This window comes from Gekko japonicus, unplaced genomic scaffold (genome assembly GCF_001447785.1).
Source record: "Gekko japonicus isolate JY-2015 unplaced genomic scaffold, Gekko_japonicus_V1.1 scaffold158, whole genome shotgun sequence".
In the NCBI taxonomy this organism is placed as follows: Eukaryota; Metazoa; Chordata; class Lepidosauria; order Squamata; family Gekkonidae; genus Gekko; species Gekko japonicus.
This window is the reverse complement of record NW_015170279.1, coordinates 1,600,397-1,625,480: the sequence shown is the minus strand read 5'-3', so window position 1 is coordinate 1,625,480 and position 25,084 is coordinate 1,600,397. Positions and strand designations below refer to the sequence as shown.

Here is a 25,084-nt window from a genome sequence, read left to right as displayed (position 1 = left end):
GAAAAATAAAATGGTAGCTAAACATGCATCGAATTGCTAAGTTTCACATCGCAGGGCCCTACTACAAAGCAAGGTGTGGCCATATCAGGCTGCAGCTTTTGGGTGTTTGCACGCTGGAAAGATACTAGTGGTCCATGGCAGATAATCCATTGAGAATATATGGAAAGGCTTTGGGGCAGATCCCATTCACTGTGATGAGGCCTGTGCTGGAGAAGTTCCCTGTGGATTGTGCCTCATGTTATTTAATGAGAGGAAGTGCCATTTGGGAATGTTTGAGTCATGTTTGAGGCTGGTTTCTTTGCTTTGTCTGAAGAGTATGAAGCCATACACATTTCAGTTGCCTGCAAAAAGGTTCATACACAAGATCACTTTTATTCCAAAAAGTGTCTTAAACCATGGAGCTATTCCTGCAGCTCCAGTAAGCAGTTCTGTACTCTCTGTGATTAGAATCATTACTGCACACACACTCAGAAAGGAGGGGATATGCAAAGTTTTACCTCTAATTTTGACTACATTAAAGGTGAATCAGTAATGCTGCTAATTTTGCACATGCAGCCTCAAAACACTTCAGGGACACTGTAGTCTTGGATCAGCAGATCTACATTCACCTACTCCCAAAAATTGTACTTCTCTCTGGGGATATGGCAGGGACCTGGAAAGGAGATTAGGGCCTTCCTGGGTTTTTATTCCCAGCATGCTCTGTGACTTTCGAGAACTGTGAAAAGCACTTTGCTTTGCTTTCATACCATTAGCTTGAATCCTAAGACCACCATGCTACTTTGTCCTGTTAAAAGGGTCTTTGTGGGTCTGGTGTGGGACATCCCTAGTCCTAGAGAACAAAAAGTAGAGCTGGAGGAGATGAAAAAAAGCCTGTTTTACAAGAGGACTTCCAGATCCCCCCCCCCCAGTGGGGGTTTATTTATTTATTTATTGTCAGATTTATACCTCGCCCTCCCCACAAAGCAGGCTCAGGGCGGCTTCCAATGACATCATCAATGAATCACTGTGGATGATGGCAAAATGCAATTAGATTGGGCCTTAGCAATCTAAACAGGATCCTCACTCCCGCAGACTGCTCATTGGATCAAATCCATTCCAGTGGACCTCCAGTGAGCAGTGTGACCAAGTTAGAGTGAGTCTCAGTTCTGGGACAGAGATCGCTTTCCAAGTGCTTCGGTGGTTGTTGAGAGCCTCCTGGGCTTGGAAAAGAAACTCAGACAAGGGTCTTAAGTACTTGACTTGAGGTTGAAGACCATTCTGTGCCATGATTACCATCTTTGGGTGGAAAGTATTGCATTGTATATCACAATCTGGAGGATATAATTACGGTATTGCCCAAGCAAGAAATTACTACACCCTTGAAAATATTCAGGCTTGACCTGGGAATTAAGATTTCATTCAAAGATTTCCTAAGAAGTGGGAATTCGTAATATACAAGAGTAGCTTTATTGTAGGTGAAGGGTGTGTTCAGGAAAGGGATTACTTGCTTAATCGCTGAGACATTTGTCCACCCTTAGTATTAATGCTTGCTGTCATTCTATGTGCAGCTGAAAGAAATCTTTAGAAAACAGCTGGAGAAGGCGGAATCTGAAATAAAGAAGACGGGTGCCATTATTGCGGAATATAAACAGGTAACGTGTTTTGATTTGTTTTTTTAATCTTTCAGCTGACCTTCCAGTATGTTTAACCTTGTGAAGAATAACTCTGGGTTATAGTATTCATACTTTTTACAAGCAGCTTTACAAATTACAGTCTCCTGATTTCGGAAGATAAAATTCTTAGCCACCTCCCCGCACAGTCCAATAAAAGGCATGTTTCCCCCATTACTATTGGCTGTAAGCTTTAAGCCAATTATAATTTGTTTGTCACATCCTTAGCTCCACTAAAGGTGCAGATCCTCAGTGCTAATTTGTAGACCTTAAGGATCAGCCTTGCATATATTCCTAAATCATCTGTCAGCAAATTACTGTTGACAGAATACAAGCTTTATAGTAGAATACAGGCCTTATTGTAAAGAGGTAAAAGAGCTTGTGTGTTCAGATACCTTTCTCTTTGAAAAGCAAACATTATTGTGAGAATCTTGTTATTTCCTCCTAGATTTGTTCCCAACTGAGTAGCAGGTTGGAAAAACAGCAGACTGCCAGTAAAGAGGAACTGGAGGTTGTGAAGGTAAGAACAGATGTCACTGACACAGAATAGTTAGACGTTGTTGACGATTGTCCTGTGACAAGTTGGCAAGCTGGCTTTCACAGGTGGTCAAGGTAGAGTTTCATAATCAACCACTGAGGGTACTCTCACATAACAGAAATACATTTGAACACATGTACAAGAGGTGCATGAGCTACTTAATCTGAGAGATTACATTCAGAAGCTCTTTCATGTAGCATAACATGACGGCGGCAAGGGCCAGTGGCTGCCTCCTTACCATACCACCATGGTAATTAGATTCTTATCTTACACTGGGATGTTCAGGCTTTCCACTGTAGATCTTCTCTGCCTTCTACAGTTGTAGAGTTGAAAGTGTGGCTGGTCACAGTGCTGCAGTGTTGTGAAGTTGCACCTGCTTTAAACTGTCCAGTCATATCCTAAAGCTGAAAGATTGAACATCCCCCTACATTGGCCTTGGTAGACCTATGATACCCTTTAATGCTGTAATAGCAAAAGCCATCCATATTCTCTTGCAGATTAAAATGGTGGAGTCCCATCTAATTCTCCCGAAAGTGGAAGCAGCGGTTTCCCAATTCCCCAGCATCTTCAGATGCTTCCTCTTTCTTGGACCAGCAAGGCAGTGCAGTCTCATGTGTTGATAAGTCTTCTGTATGACCTTTGGTATCTCTGTCCATAAAAGCCTTCTCCTCACAAAGCTGTTCTCCCACAGCAGGTCCAATTTCTCACTCTGCCCCATTCTTATTAAGTACAGTAGGAAAATGACTGTGAACTAATAACTCTTCTGTAGCATTACTTGCCCTACACAGCAAGTGTGAAATTGCTGTTTTTGTTTGTAGTTGCCTTTTCTGGAATCAGGATCCAGAAGGGAATTTAGGAGAGCTAGAGGTGAAGTAGGTGGTGACCAGGCAGGGCATTTTCAGTGATGGCACTCGCCTGTGATGTTAGCCTTGTTTTAATGGTCTTGTTTTCCTTTAGGCACCAGGCCCAAACACCTATTTTTTTTACCTGGGCTCTTAACTAAGGGGTTGATCTTTTAAATTGTTTTTTATGCACTGCTTCTAGCCTGTTGTGAGGAACATTTAGACTGCTGAATGTTTTATGCTTTTGGGCTATTGTGGGGGAGGGTTGTGCTGTTTTTGGCTCCAGGTTTTAATGGTTTGTTCATTTTAATGATCTTATGTTTTTAAGATTTTATCTTATTTTTTTAATGGAAACGACTGCCGTTTTGATGGAATGGTTGGCAGTGGCATAGAAAGGCCCCGTGCTCCTGGCTTCTCTGGAAGATGGCAGAATCCCCCCCCCCTTCTTTTTGTTCATTAACAGAGGAGGAGGAGGAGAGGGGTAGAACAGCCCTTTACATTCTGTGCTGAAACTTAGCAAAACCTGAACTGAGTGTGCCCCATTGACATCTTCATTCCTTGGTCTTGTTAGGCACAGGATAAGGTCAGTTGACAGCCTCATTCCTTGTTCCTATTAGGCAAAGGATAGCTCAGTTCTCACCTCAATATGCGGGATCAATCCGGGGGAATCCTCCTTCTCCTAGCTGGCCCTGTCTCTGGACAAATGTGTGGTATGCGTGGTAGACCTTTAGAAATGTATGGTCTTGCTGTTCAGACGATGTGCATTTGGGGCAAATTTATGATAACGAAAACCGAAATTACAGGTAGATTGTCAAGAGGGTAGGATGGAGAAACACAACAATTTACTAAGGTTTAACCCCTCCCCCAATTTTATTTGATTTTAATATACCTTAAATATTGGTAATAATGCAAGCAAAAGCTTGTCACGAAATGGAGTGACTTATGACACATGACACTCTGGGAAGATGGTGTTGCAGAGACTCAGACAGTATGGCAAGAGAAAGGAATGTGTTCTATAAAGGTAAAGGTTCCCTTGCTCGAAAGTCAGTCAAATCCGACTCTAGGGTTGCGGTGCTCATCTCCATTTCAAAGCTGAAGAGCCAGCGCTGTCCGAAGACGTTTCCGTGGTCGTGTGGCCGGCATGACTAAACACCAAGGCGCACGGAACGCTGTTACCTTCCCACTGAAGTGGTACCTATTTATCTACTTGCAATTTCTTGCTTTCAAACTGCTAGGTTGGCAGGAGCTGGAACTAGAGACGGGAGCGCACTCCGTCATGCGGCACCCGGGTCTCGAACTGCTGAACTACTGACCTTCCACAGCCTGCAGTTCAGCGTTTTTAATATTGGCCCTCCTTTTCACTAACCGCTGCAGGGACTCAGACAGTGTGGCAAGAGAAAGGAATGTGTTCTACCACTTGAGCCACCGCAGCTCCTAATGTGTTCTATACCTCATCATTAAAGAGCTTTCTGAGAGTTGACATGCAATAGTCTCTGAATACGAGGTCAGTTCCAGATGACGTTGTCACTGTGCCATCTTGGATATGCCTGATACCTTTTTTGGCCAAGCAGACTCCATATGCTCAGTGACGTTGCCATCACCACCAAGACTATCAGCTTAGCTGATGCTGTCATTCTCAAGTATAACGACTGGGTCTGTTTCAGGGCAAGGTGATGGCATGCAAGCACTGCAGTGAAATCTTCAGCAAAGAAGGGACGCTGAAAGCGCCTGCTGTCCCTAGAGAAAGCCGAGGGATGGAAACAGATGATGAAAAGGACGCCCTTAAGAAACAACTGAGGGAGATGGAGCTGGACCTGGCACAGACCAAACTACAACTTGTGGAGGCCAAATGCAAAATACAGGTGACACGATCGCTCTTAATAGGCTGAGAATGTTGTTGAATAGGGGCAACCTCTGCATTCCTCAGTTTGCCATTCTTCGAATGGCGCATCTGCCACCCGCTGCCTTCAACTTTTCCTAGTATTGTCTTTTCCAATTACTCCTGTCTTCTCAGAGAAGACCAAAGTACGATAGCCTCATTTTGGTCATTTTAGCTTCAGGGGAGAGTTTAGGCTTGATTTGATCCAGAACCAGTGTTCCCTCTAAGCTGAGTTAGTGTGTGCTAGCTCACAGGTTTTTTAGCCTCCAGCTCACAGATTTTTGTCTTAGCTCCAGAAGGATGGCTCCAGAGCAAACTAATTTATGCAGTAGCCAAATCACTCGCTCACAACTTTAATGCCAGTAGCTCACAAAGTAGCATTTTTGGTCACAAGACCCCACAGCTTAGAGGGAGCATTGTCCAGAACCCACTTATTTCTCTTTTTGGTAGTCCACAGTATCTGTAAAACTCTTCTCCAACAACACATTTCAAATGCATCAACTTTCTCCTGTCAGCTTTCTTCACCGTCCAACAGCTGGCACTGCCATTGCTGCACCAACCAGCTTCATGGTTTTTGAGGGGGGGGGGGGGGGGGGGGGGTTGGTGAGAGCATGCACACGGAGTGGCAGTCAGCTGATGAAGGGACAGGGACAATGGGGAGAGAGGAGGAAGAGGCCTGGCACATGGATTGGGAGGCAACTGGGCTGTCTTGTTCATGCCGCTCTGAGGGGAAAAGACCTCCCAGTCTTGGAAGCGAATGGAGGAGCAAAGGGAAATAGGGGCACTGATGTCATTGCCACACATCTGAACAGTCACAGAGCCGGGAGGCAGGGTGAGTGTTGGGGGTGGGTGGGGAATGGTGACTTCCTTTCTCCCTGGAGGTTTTGGAAACAGCGTCCTCGTCAGGCCTTTCCTCAGCCCCACCGCTTATGTGGGAAACATAGGAGGAATGAGAGCTAGGCATGGGGGATCTGTGAGAACCAGGTTCAGACCCACCCCTCCTGAGCCAGGACCCTGTCATCTGGGTCTCCTGGGGCTGGTTGCTCAGCCTGGAGCATCTCACAGGGGTGGTGGTGGTGAGGATGGGGTGGTGGAGTGGGGGGTCTGGTGTGCCTCTTCAAGATCCTCATAAGTAGGATGGGGGCAGAGAGGAAACAAAGAGCAAGGGACGGATTGTAGTAGTGCTCAGCTGCTGAGGCTGGGTGTATGGGGCGCGTGCTGAAAAACTACCTATTTAGTTGCAAGGGCGATGACTCATCTCCTAAAAGTGCTATATATACAAGAAGTAGCTAATTTGTATGAAAGTGTAAGATCCCCACCCCCACCCCTTTATGGTATCCCTTGGGGAAAAGCTTGTCTTTGTTGTTGTTGTTGTTCAGTCACACAGTCGAGTCCGACTCTTCGTGACCCCATGGACAAGATCTCGCCAGGCCCTCCTGTCTTCCGCTGTCCTCTGACTTGCATATGATTAAATACATTGCATATTATTAAATACATTGTCTTGCATATGATTAAATACATCTATTGGGGCCTTTTTGGGTTCCCCAATAAATCAATTGCTTTCGTTTGCATTTTGAGCAAAAAAATAATATTGTTAATTGGGTTTGCCAATGTCCTTTATAAAGTTTATCTCTCCAGTACCTGGCACTGCATTGTATGGCATACATGGCTCAGCCCAGCAAAGTAACATTTGCGTCAGACCTGGCCCTCATAACAAATGAGCTTTGACACCCCTGGTCTATTCTGATGTTTGGTTTAAAGGTACGGCCATCTAATCTACCACAGCAGTCTGTTTTCCATTGGGTTCACTCAGGCTTCAGTACATTAATGTTTACTTGGGAGTAAGCCAGTGTGCACATGATTAGGAGATATATGGACCTGAATTGGGTGGAAAGACAACATATAAATGTTTTAAATCAATAGGTGAAGTACTCGGTTTAGAGATGTTCTAATTCACAGAAAAATACTGTTTGGTTTTCCTTCGTCTGCAAACAAATGGATCCAAGTTTTGCATTTTGGTTTTTTTGGTAGCAATACTTGTCAATCTATAGAGAGGGGTTTTCCCATGTCACAGAAAAATACTGTTTGGTTTTCCTTCATCTGCAAACAAATGGATCCAAGTTTTGCGTTTTGGTTTTTTTGGTAGCATTACTTGTCAATCTATAGAGAGAGGGTTTTCCCATTATAATCTTTAAAAGTATTGACTCTGAACTCTTTTGTTTACAATACTGTGCTTATTATTTCACTCTACACAACATTGCCCATCATGCTCGTCACACAGAAGAAAAACACTGCAATCTAGTACAAAGAGTCATGCAAATGGACAGATGTTGTTCCATTTATAACTTCAGTAATGCACAGTTCTAAATAAATGTGCCAAATTAAAGTTAGGATCATCAGTTAATGTAACTGATTTGGATATGAACAGCTCTGAAGTTACCACTGCTTTATTTTACAGACCAGTTCTTTGCTTACTGTTGACCTCTTCTCCCTCCTCAGGAACTGGAGCACCAGAGAGGAGCCCTTATGAGTGAAATCCAAGTGGCCAAGAATTCTTGGTTTAGCAAAACCCTGAGCTCCATTAAAACTGCAACCGGCACACAGCCACCCCCGCCCCAGCAGCCGCCACCGCCTCCGATGCCATCCTCGCCCAAAGAGGGGAGCACATAGTTGGAGCCAGATTCCAAGCACAAAGAGCACAATGAACAAAACAGCTGCAGCCCCTTAAAGGTTTCCTCCCGAGGCACCTTGCTGGGGGAAGAGAAGGGGGGGTGAGGCAGAGAGCGCCCCCCCAAAAAAACATATTCCTTTGGTGTCTTTCATTTGTTCCAATGTGGCCCTTTCTCAAGGGAAGTTATTTAAAGAATCCTGTTTTCAAGTGGAATATTTCTTTCCTAGCTGCCTTGCCCAAAGCCACGTTCCCCGATACCTTCATATTTGACACATTATTTTGTATGCCTAGGTGTTAAAAGATGAGTAATGAATAATTCAGAACTAAGTGTTTAGTATGTTGCTAAAAATTACTCAGAATTATTCTTTACCTTGCATAAATAGAGGGGCTTTTTTCCCATTAGAGGAAAAGAGAAGGGGGGACGGGCAGGGTGACGTAACAAAGAAAAAGCACACCGTCGTGATGCCAGACAGAGGACTGGTATCGCAGATCCGTCTCAGAGGTTTACATCTGTCATTAAACTCTGCAACCATGCGCCTCTCTTCTAAGGCTTGGGTCTCAAGCCACATCTACAAGTGGAACAACAGTAATATTTTTTAAAAAAAAATTCTTGTGAAGCTACGAAATGAGAACATGTCATAAAATTGTGTCTCCTTCAATGCTGCCTTTACTTTAAGAATTCCGTAAGTTATTTCATAACGTTACAACTAAAGGAGAGGATTTTCTGTGTTCTCATTTGCCAACAAGCAGACGTGGGGAACTCTAGGAAGTTCCTCCTGCACCTTTACAGTGAACTGGGGGCTTGCAGAGAACTTCCTGGTATATAATTGCACTCCTTGCGCTCTTGCGCAACTCCCAGTAATTTCAGTGGGACGCGGGCAAGAAACAGGAGACATTCCGGATAAAATGTGTCCAAAACATTAACATGAAAAGTGATCCACAGTCTTGACTGGTTGGGTACTTTTCAGATGATTCCTGTATCTATCTGGAAACCATAATTGTTTTATATCTTTCTAAAGTGCAAAAAAGGCATTTGTTACATTTTTGAATTGAACATAAAATGTTTATAGAAATGCTTATTTCATGGAGAATTAAACTATTGCTTAAATTGATGGAAATATTTTTTTTATTATATTTAACGTGTATAATGATGTCTCGTAAGTCAGCATCACTACTGGACAAGAAGTTAGTTGTGTATTTGGTTTTCATGTTAAGAAAATTGTTCTAAGGACGTTGTCCTGTTCTGATTTTAATCCAGATTAATGCAATAGCCTATTGGTTGTTCTGTACAATAAAGTTTAAAGATGCTCACTTTGTACTTCATTATCAGACAATTTGCAAATAGTTTCAAATACAACAACAGAGCAAAGCTTAGAATCATAGAGTTGGAAGGGACCTCCCGGGCCATCAAGCCCAACCCCCTGCACAATGCAGGAAATTCAAATACCTCCCACCCACCCCCGTGACTCCTGTTTCATGTCCAAAAGATGACAAAAACCCTCCAGGATCCCTGGCCAAACTGACCCGGAGAAAATTGCTTCCTGACCCCAAAGTGGTAATCAGCATTTCCCTGGGCTTGTAAGAAAGGGCTACAAGAACAAAGCACAGATGCAACCCTTCCTGCTCTCCCTCTCATGATCTTGATCAGCTCTCAGCTCCTGGCTGCAGCAGTTTTGCAGTTTGCCTATGCTTTTGCCACTGTTAAAAAATAGCATCCCGCTTCTGCAGTCTGAAGTGGTACAGATCAGTCTATCAGTTCAGGATTCTACCACCTCATTCTGCCGCAGGGCACAGGAAAAGAGGGCTGTTGGGCAGGTGTTCTTGTTTATTTAAAATATTCACAGCCCCTCCCCTTTCACCAAGATAAGTGTGACCCAAGACTGCTAACCCAGTGTTAGATACGAGACTCAGGCAGCAGGTGAACAGTGATTAACAGCTTTATTGAACACTAAGTCAGAAGAACCAGAACAAGGCAAATCAATGGAGCAACAGGCTCCTTTTTTAAACTGTCTGGGCTTGGCAAGCCATGCCCACATGTCAGCTAAGGTCCAATCAAATGCAGTACATAAAGACCAATCATTTCTCTTCCCTCCAGAACTTCCTTTCTTCTGTTAGGTCTATTTTACAATACCTTTCTAGACTCAAGCTCATACATTCATTACATTACATTACATTACATTACATACACAACACCCAGTAAAACCAGCACATGTCATATTGTAAAAACAAGTATTAAACAACCAGCAAGGATTTTTTTAAAAAGAGACCAACAGAGATTGCTGCCCTTCAAGGTCACCTCAGAAATGTCAAAGCATTCATCTCCAGAGGAGCCAAAGGCTCTTCTAAAAGTTACCTGGAAGTGCCCAAGAAATTATTTCTTCTGGGAGACTATTCACCAATATCATAGCAGCTGAAGAAGAGGCCTGCAGACAGGCAGTGGCAGAACATATGGGGTGCTGGAACAACCAAAAGGCATTGTTGCACTGAGCGAAGCTACTGCATGAACCCCTGTGTGTTGTTGACTACCAAGAGGATGGGCCGTTTTGAGGGCTCCCGCTGAACACTCCTCTCCTTGCACTTCAATCCCACTGAGCTCAACCTGACCTTCCACAAAGACACCCTGTGGTGCTGAGGTTCAAGTATGGGGACTAACAGCTGGGAGACCCAGGTTCATAAGCCCCACTCTGCCATGGAAGTTGCAGGGTGACTTTGGGCCAGTCACTCTCTCAGCTTAACGTACCCTGCACAGGTATTGTGAGAACAAAAACATGGGGGGGGGACGACAACAATACTTGTAAATTACTTTGGGTCCCCTAGAAAATAAAAACGATGCAACAGAAGCTCATTCTTAAAGGTGGTTCAAGACTACTGTTTTATCTTAGCCTCCAACTACACCTCACGCTCTTGCATCCCATCCCCCCCAGCACAAACACTCAGCACCTTCCCTCACCCCAACAGCTATATTTCTCTATTTCCATGGCTTTCCAAGCACAGTTCCCGCCATGCACCCCACTGTGCCCCTCCTCCTAGTCCCTTGTACCCCTCCTCCCAGATACACTCTGGCATTCCCATTCCTACCTTCCCCCTAACACCCGTTTCCATCAGCAGCTCCCCACCACCCATAATGACTTCCTCCCGCCTCCCTAAGGGCTGTTTCTGCAGCACTGCTCCGGAGAAAGAGCGAGAGAAGCAGCCAGTGACAGTGGCGAAGGAGGCAGCTTCTGTTGCGGAAAGGGAAGGCCCAGCGTGTATGTGCACTGATGGGGAGGCGGTGACACACACACACAGGCGAAGAAGAAATGGCAGCGGCCACACGTGCACAAGACTGGCTCAATGGGGGGGTGGGGGGGGGGATGGACTCTCCAGCAGCCAGTCAATCTGACATGGGCCTTTCTGCTGCGCTTGCTCTCACCCTCACCCTCCTTGCTTGCGGCCAAATAGTCCAGACCTGGACGCGGCAGTTCCAGCCCCTGGGCCTTATGTTCGACAGCCCTCATTTAAGCTTTAAAGGGGTGTAGACCGCTTGCGGCGGAAACCCTTTCGGTAGGAGGCGCCAGTTAAGGTACTTCCCCCTACCCGCCTCCCAAGTGGGCAGCTCCTCACTTTGCAATATCCTAGAATTGGAGGAGGAGGTGGTGCAGTGAGTTATGGGGGGGGGGATGTATTAGGAGCAGCTGCATACCTCAACCAGTGCTCCTTCTAAGCTGGGTTAGTGTGAGCTAGTTCACCGTTTTTTAGCCTCTGGCTCACAGATTTTTGTCTTGGCTCAGGAAGGATGGCTCCAGAGCCAACTAATTTATGTAGTAGCCAAATCACTTGCTCAGAACTTTAATGCCAGTAGCTCACAAAGTATAATTTTTGCTCACAAGACTCCATAGCTTAGGGGGAACATTGACCTCAACCCCATTTTCCTTTATATGCGGCAGGAAAAGGTAAAAACCCCTTCCCCCCGTGCTACTGCTGAGTCTTTAAGACAGTCGCTCAGCCCTCGGGTGCCAGTGCTGCTGCAGAATCAAGCACAGCCACCTCGGCCTATTGCTCCACTTGGAATGGCCAAGATCTAGGTACAGTAGCATCGCGGCGCCGCTCTAGTAAGAGTCGCAACTTAAGGACGTCTTCCCGTTGAACGGCCGACCCTGGAGTGTACCGTTCTAGCCGTTTTCCACCTCTATGGAGGAAAAGGGAAGACGGAAAGCTGAAGCCGTCCCAGAACTCAAACAACACTTCCGGCTCCCGATCGAAGGTGAAAAGATAAAATATCAATATGCATTCCTGTATCCCTAATTGTTTGTTTGTTAGTTTTGGAAAAATAAAAAATGTTACATATAAAAAAAGAAAGTGTGGGAACAACGGCTTGGACTAGACGTTCGGAGTGTGCCGCGGCGGCCTCTTTATGCACCTGCAATGTTACCATCGAATGGCAACCAGAAGAAATGGTTGCATTGAGCGGTTAGCAATATGCATTCCTGTATCCCTAATTATTTGTTTGTTAGTTTGGGAAAAATAAAAAATGTTACATATAAAAAAAGAAAGTGTGGGAACAACAGCTTGGACTAGATGTTCGGAGTGTGCCGCGGCTGCCTCTTTATGCACATGCAATGTTACCATCGAATGGCAACCGGAAGAAAGGGTTGCAGTGAGCGATTAGTCGTTTTTCTGCCTCTGTGGGCAGGAGAAAAAAAAGCAACGTGGGCGTGTCCCAGGATCGACAAACAACGCAGAGCGCGCGTGCCCGGTGTCTCGCGAAAGTTCGAGAGGAGGAGGGGGTGGTGAGGCGGCCGCTTGCGAAGCTGCTGGGAGGAGCGGTACCGCGCCTGCGTACGCTTCCCCTCACGAGGAAAGGGATTCAGCGGGAGCGTGCCCGCGGCCTAGTGGGAGTGCGCGTGCGCCCCTCGTCTGTCGCAACATGGAGGAGGTGAGTGAGGAGGATGAGGGGAAGGGGGCGATGTATGTGCCCGGTAGGGATATATATGGGAGGAAATGGGGTCCTCTGATTGTAAGGAAGAGAATGGATTTATACATTCATACTTAAGAAATGACGCTTATGCACCCGAAAGTTCCAGAAATATTATGGGACTCAGGGGGAGGTAGAGTGGCCAGGTGGTCTCCCCAGGCCACCAGCAGGGGTTGGGGGGGTAGGGTTGCCAGATCCAGGTTGGGAAGCTCCTGGAGGTGTTGGGGATGGAGCCTGGGGAGGACGGGGACCCCAGTGGGGTACAATGCCCATAGAGTCCAGCCTCTAAAGTATCCATTTTCTCCGGGGGAACTGATCTCTGTAGTCGAGATGAGCTGGGATTCCGGGAGATCCCCAGGTCCCACCTGGAAGCTGGCATCCCTACAAGGAGGGGTCTTTTGAGGTTTCTGTCGACCTCTTCTCCAGTGAAGGGTCTCAAGTGAAAGAAAGAAAGAAACATTCTGCCTGTGTGATTTGGAGGCCTGTGTAGGTAACATAATAGTCTTGTTTCTGGCAGGCAGCCGTGTTAGTCTGGAGTGGAAGAACAGAATTCGAGTCCAGTAGCATCTTAATGAGTAACTCGACTTCCAGGATACAAGCTTTTGTGAGTTGCAGCTCGCGCTTGGTCAGGTACAAATGAGAATGAAGGCCTGATAGGTCTTTGGTCTTTGTCACTTGTATTTGACGAAGTCAGCTCTTCTCTATCAAGCTTGTACATTGGAAAACCTTTGTTGGTCTTAGAGGTGCTGTTGAATTTGAAGACTGTTATCATTCAGCTAACATGGTTGCTGAAGAATGCAGTGTGTGGACCATTGTGTGGCAGCTTCATGTGTCAGAGGCCCAAGGAATTGAGTTCGAGTCTGCCACATGCCTACTTGTTATGGATCTGTGTTGACGGAAGTAAAAGCAGGCTGATAGGCCAAGGATAGGTGCAGAACCCAAATTAAGGGATCATTTGTTGTGTTATACAGTTACAGTAGGAAAAGCAGCTCCCTGCTTTTTTGCAATTCATGTTCACTTGCAGTGATTCCTATCCATTGTGGTTTCTTTGTAAGATCTAAAGCAGGACTTTGGTAGTGTGTGCCTTTTGATCAAGTCCTGTAAGTATAGGCTATGGGTCTCACTGTGTTGGGATTAGGAGATAGATAATCTGTGGATGATCAGGGGAGCCATGTGGATTGGGGGGGGTGGACAGGGGGACTGGAATGTGTATAATTGTATGTGCTGGAGAGAGTAGCGAGACAGCGTCATGAAAAGTACTTCCCACACTGGCCAATCGCTGAATGATGTCAGGGAACACCAATGCATGAGCAGTACCTCTTTATGAACAAAAAAGTGTAGTGGATAGAAGGTAGGCTTGGCTTGAGTTCAAGTCCTCACATCTTGCTGAGAATTAAGGCCAAGAATGAGAAAACGGGACTAGCCTCTTCTATGCCACTCTGAACTCCTCTGGGTTAGTTGCCACTATTCTGGTATAGTGACTACTGGAGATGATGGAGGTGGCATGGGAAGGACTAACATTCATGCCTGCTTACCCATCAAGCTGACTGGGTGAACTTGAGTGACCTTTCTTCGCTTAACCCACCTCACAGGTTTGTTGTAAGGATAAAATGGGGTCTTCATGTGCTGCCTCAGCTTTGTGGAGAAAGGTTAGGATATGGGTTACTAAACAGTAACAGTAACAGTTTCTTAAAGCTTGTTATAGGCTCCCAATATGAAATAGACCTGTTCTTCTTTTTGGAAACATTAAGCTTAGTCTGTTCATCAGGCAGGTGTAAAAGTGGTAATTACCACAGGCTAAAAGCAGTATGGGTTACTAAAAGACAGCCCAGTATTTTAACAGGACCAGTTTCTTAAAGCTTGTTATAGGCTCCCGTTATGAAATAGACCTGAAGTTCTTCTTTTTGGAAATATTAAGCTTAGTCTGTTCATCAGGCAGGTGTAAAAGTGGTAATTACCGCAGGCTAAAAGCAGCCTCTTGTGTCCCAGGATTGTTGTTTGCACTCTGAAAACACAAAGTGATGCAACACTCATGTCCAAAGAGGTGTGAAACAATTTTGTCTGAATGCCCCCCCCCCTCCAAAAACAAATGGAGGCAAACTAGACTTTTCACAGGTCAGTTAACTGTAGCACTCCAGAAGAACCCTATGAAATGGCCTGTTGTATATATTCAAACCATATGGCCTCAGGTATTTTCAGATGCCACTAACACAACTAACCCAACAGACTGGATTGTTTGGATTTGTCCCAGTAGCAGTGGCACTTTCCTCTGATGGAAGGATCCTTCTGCTGATGCAAGACACTTCCCCCCCCCCTTAGCAGAATGGTGTTTTTCATGGAGAAAAGTGCCTCACGTAGAGGAATGGATAGAAAGCATGGGAATTGGCTGCTTCGATAAATAGGAGATTTGCTGGGGAAATGACAGCAGTCTGAAGAGTTCTGAGGTATGGAGAGATCCCTCCTGGTTCTGTGTAAGCAAAGGAAATACTCTTGGCCACAAAGCCATCAGAGTGTAATGTATTTGCACATGTCTGTTTTATCTAGCTACAAAAAGATTTGGAGGAGGTGAAGGAGCTTCTGAAAAAAGCATCAAGGAAGAGAATTCATGACGTCTTGCTAGCTGAAAAGAATAAACTAGAGAAAGAAATCAAAAACCAACCACCACCTAAAATAAAAGCAGAGATATCAGAAGAAGAAAGACAGCCGGCCACAGGCTACACAGTGAAAATCAACAATTACGGTAAGCTAGTTTTATGCACAATTTCAATTAATTAGAATGGATTAAAGAAACTATAAGTGTGTCTGGCTAGGATTAGAGAAGACTGCATTCAGACTTGAAACCTGCCATGAAGTCCACTGGGCCAGTGTATCAGTTTAACCTAGCTCACAGGGTTGTGGTGAGACAGAATGGGGAGGGTTGAAAACAATGGACACCTCCCTTGGAAGCAAGGCAGGATAAAAATGTAATAAGGTATATAAAATATGCATAGAAAGTAGTCCTGAAAAAGTTTTCTGGATCAGTGTATGCTGAAGCGAGTCTTTGATTTCAGTAGGAGTAACTCTCACAGACATATGTACGTTTAACCTCCCTGCTTATATGGACATGCCCGATCTGATGTTTAGACATAGCAGTGGGATAGGTTATAGTCTTTTCCCCCCTTGCCAGCTCTTCCAAGAGGCACAATCAGGATAAGCAATGACACCAGCGTGCCACAAAACTCTTTAACCTGTGTCTAACTCCTTTGCCCCACGATCACCAAGCTTCCTTCCCATTCTTAGGTATTCATCTAACATCATAGGAGAAGCTGATGCATAATGGCCTGAATGTGTGACAGCTGTCACCAATGTTCCCTCTAAACTGTGGAGTCTTGTGAGCAAAAATTCTACTCTGTGAGCTACTAGCATTAAAGTTGTGAGCGAGCGATTTGGCTACTGCATAAATCAGTGTGCTCTGGAGCCATCTTTCCTGAGCTAAGACAAAAATCTGTGAGCCGGAGACTAAAAAACTGTGAGCTAGCTCACACTAACTCAGCTTAGAGGGAACACTGGTTGTCACATACTAGCTGCATGTATATGAAAACCATGATCAGCCTCTCATCAGCCATGTATTACATGCCTGTGTATACATCTGTACATTTTAATGCCCAGAGTGAAGTTTTTAAAGCTCATTTAGGGAGTGAAAGGATTGTTTTTTTCCTTCATCTTGAGAAACCCATTTTATCATATAACGTGGCTCTCTTTTAACCTTTTCAGCTTGGGATCAGTCAGATAAATTTGTGAAAATCTACATCACTCTAAGTGGAGTACAGCATCTCTCAGCTGAGAATGTGCAAGTCCGTTTCACAGAAAGGTGGGTTTTGTGCCAAATGCCAGAGTGAAAGTGAAATGGGTTGGGTTTTTTTGCATGGTCTCCTCTGCATTTTGTTCCCACACAAAGACATTCTCTCTCGAGGGGAGGAGGACACTCTGGTACGCTTGGGTTCCTCTTCCCACAATCCCTGGAGACAGGAAATTTATTGCATTTTCCATCTCCGGGGGGAGGAGGAGCCCACCCTCAGTCTGGAAACTTCTGCAGCTGATAACAGTCCACAGTGTGTGCCAAACAAACAGACAGACAACAAGGCTTACAGAGCCCTCTGAAACAAACCATATGGCAGAACAATTAACATGGAAATTGGCAGTCAGTCACCCTTTAGGAAACATAATAGGCTGAACAGAGACCCTCCAACTAGGGTGAGTCCAGAGTGTCCTCTTCACCCTTGAGAAGAAGGAACCTTCATGGTAAGTCCAGTGTTCCATTTCAGGAGCTTTCTAACTAATTCCAAGTATCAGAACTGCTTCTTAACAACCTGATGGTGCTACATGTGTGAATATGAATAAAAAGGTCATCCTCAGTTTGTGTGCAGCAGGGCCAAGTACATTTTTCAAAACTGCGTGAAATGGGTGAAAGAATCCTACTATAACTTTTTGGGAGCCAGGATTGTGTCTTCAGCAGTGATGCACGCATCAGAGAATTAGAAGAGCAGCTGTGGGAAGCATTCTCTGTATCTGAAGCCTTGTTATCACATATATGATAATGTTCACTATGAAATCTCCCAAGTTGCGCAAGCAACCCTTGTATCTTATCCAGACCTCATCTTCCAAATATTCTGATAAACTGGATTTTAACATCAAAGCAGTACAAGTCATGCTTTCTCCCTCTTTGTATCTGAGAGAACTATGTCTATGCAGTACTAACTGTTCTCTTCTTTCCAGATCATTTGATCTATTCGTGAAAAATCTAAATGGCAAGAACTACTCCATGACATTCAATAATCTTCTGAAACCAATTTCTGTGGAGAACAGCTCACGAAAGGTCTGTGCATCTCATGTAGCACGTTAATAGTGGTCATAATGCCCCATGATTTTGGCACAAGGGTTGGTTCCTAGGGGACTGCTACTTCTACTGGCATCAGAGGGTGGGTTATAGAGCAGAGCAGCCTTAGCATTAGGCAGTCACTGGAGGTAGGTAGGTAGCTCCCTCTGCAGTATTTAAATCCCCTACTTTTGTTGTTCCAGAATGATCACTCTGCACACACATTTTTTTTCACTTTTTCAAGTGCAGCTTTTCTGGAGTTTCTAAGTGTAATAGATTTCAGATAGTATCCTGCTTAATCATTCTACCTCTCAGCATCTCCCACTTTTTTGAAAATCTGAAGCATGGTTTTCCTTCTTTTCATTGCAGATCAAAACCGATATGGTCCTCATATTATGTAGGAAGAAGCAAGAGGAAAAATGGGAGTGCCTAACTCAAGTGGAAAAAGAGACAAAGGAAAAGGAGTAAGTGTGCTACTCCCTGTTCCGTCAATCTTGTGTTATACACTGCAGAAAAAATAAACACCTGAAACTTGCCGATCCATGCATAATGTTTGGAGGAAAGGCCCAGTGAGTAGTCTGGGAACAGTGCATGCTACAGCATCACTGCCGTTGCATGGATGTAAGTTGAATATGACCATCATAACAGGAGGACATACGTTCTTGGAAGCTGAGAATTATCTCGTGATCGCTGGAACAAAAGTACCATGTGCATACCTTTTCAGCTAAGGAGCATTCCTGACATAGTAATTCAGGTCGAAATCTTCCTTCCTTACTTTTGACCACACCTCCCCCCCCCTTCCCCCATGGGGACCCAATTTTGTCCTCACAACAACTCTGTGAGGTAGGGTAGGCTGAGTTGTGAGACTGGCCAAAAGTCACCCAGCAAGCTTCCATGGCAGAATGCGAGTTCAAACCTGGTCTCACAGATCCTACTCCATCGTCCTGTGCTGGCTCTTCTTTCCTAAACAAGTACGATTTTCAGTATTGAATGTAGTTCTGTACCATTCTAAACGGCGGCCGGTAGAGTTTTTCCTGCCTACTTGGTACAGTTCTTTTCCACACCCGTTCAGCCCTAGCAGCAGATAAAACTGGCCGTAGTATTTTAAAATGAGATCTCCACTGCATTCTTATACTAAATATTATTGTTTGAACTGACTTGTTGAAAACTGCCTGGAGTAGAAGTATTAAGTTACTTGGCCTTCCTATCTCCCCTCACGTTATACAGTTTGAAGCCTCTTGCAACTGAGTCTTGACTACATGGAAGTAAATCCTACTATTGTGTTGAGGATTGCAGCTCTTAGTAATGTTAACAGAGGCTCGCCTCACATTTTCTTGTTAAAACTGGCCGTAGTATTTTAAAATGAGATCTCCACTGCATTCTTATACTAAATATTATTGTTTGAACTGACTTGTTGAAAACTGCCTGGAGTAGAAGTATTAAGTTACTTGGCCTTCCTATCTCCCCTCAAGTTATACAGTTTGAAGCCTCTTGCAACTGAGTCTAGACTACATGGAAGTAAATCCTACTATTGCCAATGGGATTTCCAGGCAGTATGTGTTGAGGATTGCAGCTCTTAGTAATGCTAACAGAGGCTCGCCTCACATTTTCTTGTCTTAAAGTTCTTCAACTTTGTTACAAGGCAAGCCACAGTTGGACTAACTGGTAACAACCGTCACATGTATATTTCTGTTTTAGGAAAGCATCATACGACACATCAGATCCGAGTGAGGGGTTGATGAATCTCCTGAAAAAGATGTACGCTGAAGGTGATGACGAGATGAAAAGAACCATTAATAAAGCCTGGGTTGAGAGCAGAGAAAAGCAAACCAAAGAGGATATGCCACTAGATATTTGAACAAATGGTGGGTTTTCTATATGGGGCTTCCGACGTGCCACTGAGATCAGAAAAAGTGGCGTTTACACAACCACCTTCCAAGCAAAACCAGTGCTCTGCATTTCAGGTTGGAGAAATAAAATAAAACATACTGTAAAGTTATCTCCTTCAAGTGTTTTGCCCTGCTTCCTTAAGGCCTTTGGTGCTTTTGTGAAACTGGCAAAAAACCCTACCTTTGACGTATCTTGTGTTGTCTGAATCAGTACTGACCGTCTGTTCCACCTGTATCCTCAGCTTCTCCCATCATGGAACTCAAGATAGGCTGTCATCTAGGTCCCAAGCAGCCCCAGACAAGTAGCAAGGCTGCTGAGGCATATTCCTTCCATATTGCTCTCTGCCACACTAGGTTACGTAGAGGACTTGCTACTAAACTTGGAAGGAGCTTGGTTCATGGGAGATTTGTGAAGTTGCAAGCTGCTGTTTGCCTTAGCTAAATTGATCGTACGATTCATGGCTCAAAGGAGCATCTCTAAGTCTGCTAAGCAAAGAGGCTTCTAGAAAGATGTTATTTGAGACCAAATCTGTTCCTTGGCTTCATGAAAAGAAAGAGAAGAGATTGGATTTATATCCTGCCCTTCACTACCCAAAGGAGTCTCAGAGTGGCTTATCATCTCCTTTCCCTTCCCCTCCCCACAACAGACACCCTGTGAGGTAGGTGGGGCTGAGAGAGCTCTTTCGAGAACTGCTCCTGAGAGATCAGCTCCGAAAGAACTTGTGACTGACCCAAGGTCACACCAGCATGTGGAGAAGTGGGGAATCAAACCCAGTTCTCCCAGATTAGAGTCCGCACTCCTAACCGTTGCACCAAACTGGCTCTCATCCTCATGGATGGCACACCATAGGAAGAGTCAGTTGAGCAAGCTATAATCAGTGTAACATCCAAAATAACATCCTTAAGAAACAAAGCCTGCAGCCTCTTTAAAGCACTGCTTATATTTTTGGGAGCCTTGTAGTAACAGTGTAGGCACATTAAGTGTGTGTGCACACAGGGGGAATCATGCCCATGTCTACTTAACCTGCCCCCTACACACTCACTGCAACTTCTGAAAAGAGCCTGATTGCACAGGAACCGCTGAGCCTGCCTTTTGAAGGCCATCAGACTGGAGGAAGCTTATGCATGTACAGTTTGTGGACAGGCACACTCTGTCACAATCTCTAAAGCATGTGCAATCCAACTCCTCCCCCTCCTCCCCAACACATATGTACAGTCCTGTCAAAATCCAGCCAGTGCACTTGTGTTCGTAAGAGTGTAAGGTAACCATAAACCTTCCAGATTTCTATTTTCAAACCCTGCTACCTGTTCCCTTTTCTGACTGCCTTTTTCTCTAACCTCTTTAATGGTCAGCTGTAGTAACTGTAATCCCATGCAAGTGAGGTTCATCTCATGTGGCATTTCTTCTCAGTTTTGTTGCGGTGCAACAACCCGCATCAGTCTGTAAAGCAAAGTATTTTGGAAGAAATACTAGGAATGGACAAAATTTGGTCAGTCTGGGTATATTTTAATTGTTTTTTTTAAATATCTAACAGCGGGGTAACCCACAGCTTGACGAACTCCAGCTAGGCTTATCTTCTGTACAGCACTTTGCTTCCCCTTGTGCCACCCCTCCTATCAAGACCTTCAGTACAATAAATCTTAAAAGAGTTGGAACGGGGCTCAGTTCTTTTCTTCCCTTGGTTATGAAAACCCTTGGCAAGGGTTCACCACATTGCTCTCTGTATCCCAGAGAGTTGAGCATGGTCAGCTAGGTGGCGGAAAACTATTCGGCTGAGCCTCCAGCGCCGCACTACAGCTCGTGGCCGGGAGGTTAACACACACCGATTGCGGATCCTCACAGGGCAGCTGTCCCGCGGCAGGGCAGCAATCTCTTTATCTGCCACTTCCTGAAACAAACAAAAATCAATAACATGTATCAAATGTTTTGGAGTTCTTGTGCTGTACATAGCTATTCTCTGAAAAGCTTGGCCTCGCAGAAAGGGAAACTTATGGCAGTCCCCATAGTTCTATCACCGATGTGGGATGCATTATTAATTCACTGAGGACACCAAGCCTCTCCTCGTGAAAAGGTTAATTGCAAGATGCAATCAGGCGTTGACTTCCCCAAGACCTGTAGCAGTCTGCAAGCCTGTTTGGAAAAGATAGAAGATTTCTATACTGCAATATACAGCAAGACTGTATGTGTGGATTTTGCTAGATAGATATACCTTCTGTGCCAAAAACTCCATTCATGCAGCTAAAAACATGCCTATATAGCCCACTCTAGTGATGAATCTTTCAGGGTTTCTGCTTTGTGTCCCTTTGGGAAGGGTAACCTTTTCCACAACTCATAGGGAACAAAGATTGAAACATGTTCTGTTGCTTCAGACCAACACGGCTATCCACTTGAATCTAACAACTCATATAATCACTGTTTCATAACACGAAAAAGGCACTTCCATATTTTGTATGAATCAGAATGACTATGGAACAGCAACCATCAAGAGCCCACCACTGGCCATCAGGAAACAGCCTGTCTTATCCCTTGTTTTCAGGAGCAAGAGCAAAAACTAGCCCCAACCTCATGGACAGCAGGCAGACATTTGCTGCATCTGCTGGCTTGTTAGGGATATCATGCACTGGTTGGTTGGATGAAATGGCTATCTAGCTGTCTGGAGATTTTAACAGGCCTTCACTGCAGCATTTCTGGTAAAGTAGGGGATAGGTTTTTTCCAATAGATATATTTGCTTGGCTTTTTACTCACAGTATAGAGCTCATGGTTTTAGTTGTTTGGGGTAAAACTGCAGTGCCTGGGTCAGCATGGGCTTTTAGCAGTGGGAAGCAACACAGCAACCTTAAAAACACTTGGGGAATTTAACGGTTTACACATGCTTTTTCAATGTAAAAGAGGAGTAAGTGGTTGCGGAGAACAAGCCCCACACTATGAAACCTAGTACAACATGATGATTTACTGCAGCCATGGGATTCTCAAACCACTGGATATTTTTTTTAACAGATCTTCATAATGCTTTACTACATAGTCTGTAGCTGCATGTTATTGGCTATCTGCTGTGATGGAGCGGTTGATTAAGATTCTGGGAATAGGATAAAGTGACAAAACAATGGATTCACAGCAGCACATTTCAGAGATACAGGAACCTTATAAGCTACTGCTCATTATATGACACAATTTTTAAAAACTGTCACATGCTCAAGTCTAGCATAGCCTCACTTGGTATCATTTCTTTCTTACCTGCAGTTCCTTGGGCAAAATAGTGTTTTTCCTGAGGGCATTTAGACATAGTCTTTGATCTGCATATTCATAGGCCATCTTCCTTCTCTTAACATCACGTAACATTCTCCAGTCCACATAATGACTCCTTACTTGCCCAAGGCAAGATAAGGGGGAGCTCTATTAATAAAATCACATCCAAAGTTTGCCACTTCTTATTCCTGAGGCACAACATGTCCAGATACAGTATAGCACAAACCATTATTCACAAAGGCCAATTTTACTTTATTCCCATTTGCTGATAATTTGAGCAAAGCCAGTCTTAATAGTATTACTCACAGGGCCTGCCTACATAGATTTCTTGGTAACTTATTATCAGAAATGGGGAAAACTGCCTGAAGTTGATTCATACTAGCATTCAGTTTTATCCAGTGCAGTTTGTGTAATACACCTAGGAGCAATGGGATAAAATCCTAGCTCACTCACTGGTTAGTGGCTTGCTTTATGGACAGGCCAATACTGATCCACCTCTGGTTCTGAAACAGAAAAACAGTAATCTGCAATGTGGAGTGCATGTTAAATGAGAAGACTGCGGTGAGGCCAGTAACAAGAAATAAACATAGTTCAACAAATTCGACCATGTTCAAATACAGCCCAAGTTCAGCTCTATATATTTATTTCTTGCTATTGCATATTCTTTCCAAAGTATTGCAATAATCATTTTTCACATATCAGACCATTTGCTGCAGCATCGTATTTTTTATCAGCACTGTTGTTCATCCTTATCTGTTTTTTCTTAAGTGCAAAACCCCCCAACCTTTCTGCCCCATGTTCACCCAGATCATACATACAAGCAACATACAGGGAAGCGGCACAGAATCAGAGTTGGAAAGGGCCATACAGGCCATTTGGTCCAACCCCCTGCCCAGTGTAGGATCTGTCTCTAAAGCATCCTTGACAAATGGTCGTCCAGCATATTTCTGCAGGTGTTGTTTACCAACAAATAATTCTTATTTGTTGTTTAGTCGCACAGTCGAGTCCGACTCTTTGTGACCCCATGGACCGCATCACGCCAGGCCCTCCTGTCTTCCATCGTGCTCTGGAGTTTGCTTAATTTCATGTTCATTGCCTCGATAACACTGTCTAACCATCTCATCCTTTGCCGTCCCCGTCTTCTTTGACCTTCAATCTTTCCCAGCATCAGGGTCTTCTCCAGTGAGTGCTCCCTTCTTATTTGGTGGCCAAAGTATTTGAGCTTCAGCTTCAGTATCTGGCCTTCCAGGGAACAGTCAGGGTTGATGCCTTTTAGGATTGACTGATCTGATCTTTTTGCAGTCCAGTCTTCTCCAGCACCAAAATTCAAAAGAATCTATTCTCTGGCGCTCGGCCTTCCTTATGGTCCAACTCTCACAGCCATACAGTACTAGTGGGAATATAAACACTTTGACCATACGGACTTTTGTTGGTAGGGTGATGTCTCTACTTTTTATTATGCTGTCAAGGTTTGCCATCGCTTTCCTCCCAAGGAGCAGGCGTCTTTTAATTTCATGACTGCAGTCACCATCTGCAGTGATCTTGGATCCCAGGAAACTGAAGTCTGTCACAGCTTCCATGACTTCTCCTTCTATTTGCCAAGGTGTGATGGGGCCGGATGCCATGATCTTAGTTTTTTTGATGTTGAGTTTCAAGGCAACCTTATTTACCAACTAACAAACCTGAAAACTGGGTAACACCAGACTTTTCACCTCAAGCCAATGAGAAATACAAGTTTCCCTGTATTCATTCTTTCCTCACTCCATAGGTGACTTTATGCTCCTCCTCCCTCCCTCTTCTGTACTCCCATTTCATTATCCTCTGTCTCCACACAGATCCCTCTGCAACACCATCTCTAGTATCTCATTTTCAAGCCCCCAAAGCTATCAATAACCATGAAATAGGACCCTTCTTCCGGTTTGCATAGCTAAGAGAAAACTGTTATTTATGAATAATTAAATCCACCAATATTCTATAAAGCGCAGGTTAATAAAAGAGACACCTCTGACAGGGAAGCATTCTGCACGTGCATAGAAGCACGTTCATTGTAACTTTAAAAAGAATTCTCGCTCTACACGCGCTCCTAATCACTGTGGCGTCACTAACTGGAAACGAAGCAAAGGCACTCTGCGCATACAAAGAGTTCGCCTCCGCTTCCGGGCACCACGGGCTTTAAACCCGTTGGCTTCCCTGCGATGCACATGCTCAGAATCCCGCTCAGACTGCTACAGGAAGAAGCGAACAACGGAGAGATCGTCTAATCGGGAGAGAGTCGGAGGAGGAGAAAGAAAGGACGCCAACGCAGCTCTGACCTGACGAGACACCATCCGCATCACTAAAGCTACCGCCATATCTGTCCCACAATGCTACGCGACAACGGCGACACCACCTGCAATTGCGCATGCGCCACCAGCAATGACGTCAAAGCCGGAGGTTACAGTGTAGGTGGAGTACGCGTGCGCGGGAGGGGAGGATGCGTTTGGAGTCCGCGGCTGTGGGGGGGGGGGATTTCTGGCGGCAGGATACATGAGGTGGGTTAGGCTGAGAGAGGGAGAGATT

General features: G+C 44.7%; 3 protein-coding genes across 4 annotated transcripts in view; 2 read left to right on the top strand and 1 right to left on the bottom strand.

Moving 5' to 3' along the window:
• The window catches only part of LOC107115949 (rab GTPase-activating protein 1-like), a 50,994-nt gene extending 42,113 nt beyond the window's left edge, over positions 1–8,881 (top strand). For both annotated transcript variants that reach the window (XM_015417750.1, XM_015417751.1), the window contains 4 exons: positions 1,548–1,631; positions 2,098–2,169; positions 4,694–4,891; positions 7,408–8,881. In XM_015417750.1, coding sequence (XP_015273236.1) covers positions 1,548–1,631; positions 2,098–2,169; positions 4,694–4,891; positions 7,408–7,578 — 525 coding nt within the window. In that variant the 3' untranslated portion in view covers positions 7,579–8,881. The remainder of the gene's footprint in view (positions 1–1,547; positions 1,632–2,097; positions 2,170–4,693; positions 4,892–7,407) is intronic.
• Positions 8,882–12,374: 3,493 nt separating this feature from the next.
• On the top strand, positions 12,375–19,887 carry CACYBP (calcyclin binding protein). Its single transcript, XM_015417748.1, has 6 exons — positions 12,375–12,494; positions 15,078–15,273; positions 16,287–16,383; positions 17,289–17,388; positions 17,758–17,852; positions 19,087–19,887. Exons 1-6 carry the CDS (start codon positions 12,486–12,488, stop codon positions 19,244–19,246), a joined length of 657 nt encoding a protein of 218 aa, XP_015273234.1. The 5' UTR covers positions 12,375–12,485; the 3' UTR covers positions 19,247–19,887.
• Positions 19,888–20,763: 876 nt separating this feature from the next.
• On the bottom strand, positions 20,764–24,912 carry MRPS14 (mitochondrial ribosomal protein S14). Its single transcript, XM_015417747.1, has 3 exons — positions 24,838–24,912; positions 22,514–22,672; positions 20,764–21,166 (listed from the first exon to the last, which is right to left on the bottom strand). The coding sequence occupies exons 1-3, from the start codon at positions 24,874–24,876 to the stop codon at positions 20,984–20,986; spliced, it is 381 nt and encodes a 126-aa protein (XP_015273233.1). The 5' UTR covers positions 24,877–24,912; the 3' UTR covers positions 20,764–20,983.
• Positions 24,913–25,084: the final 172 nt, after the last annotated feature.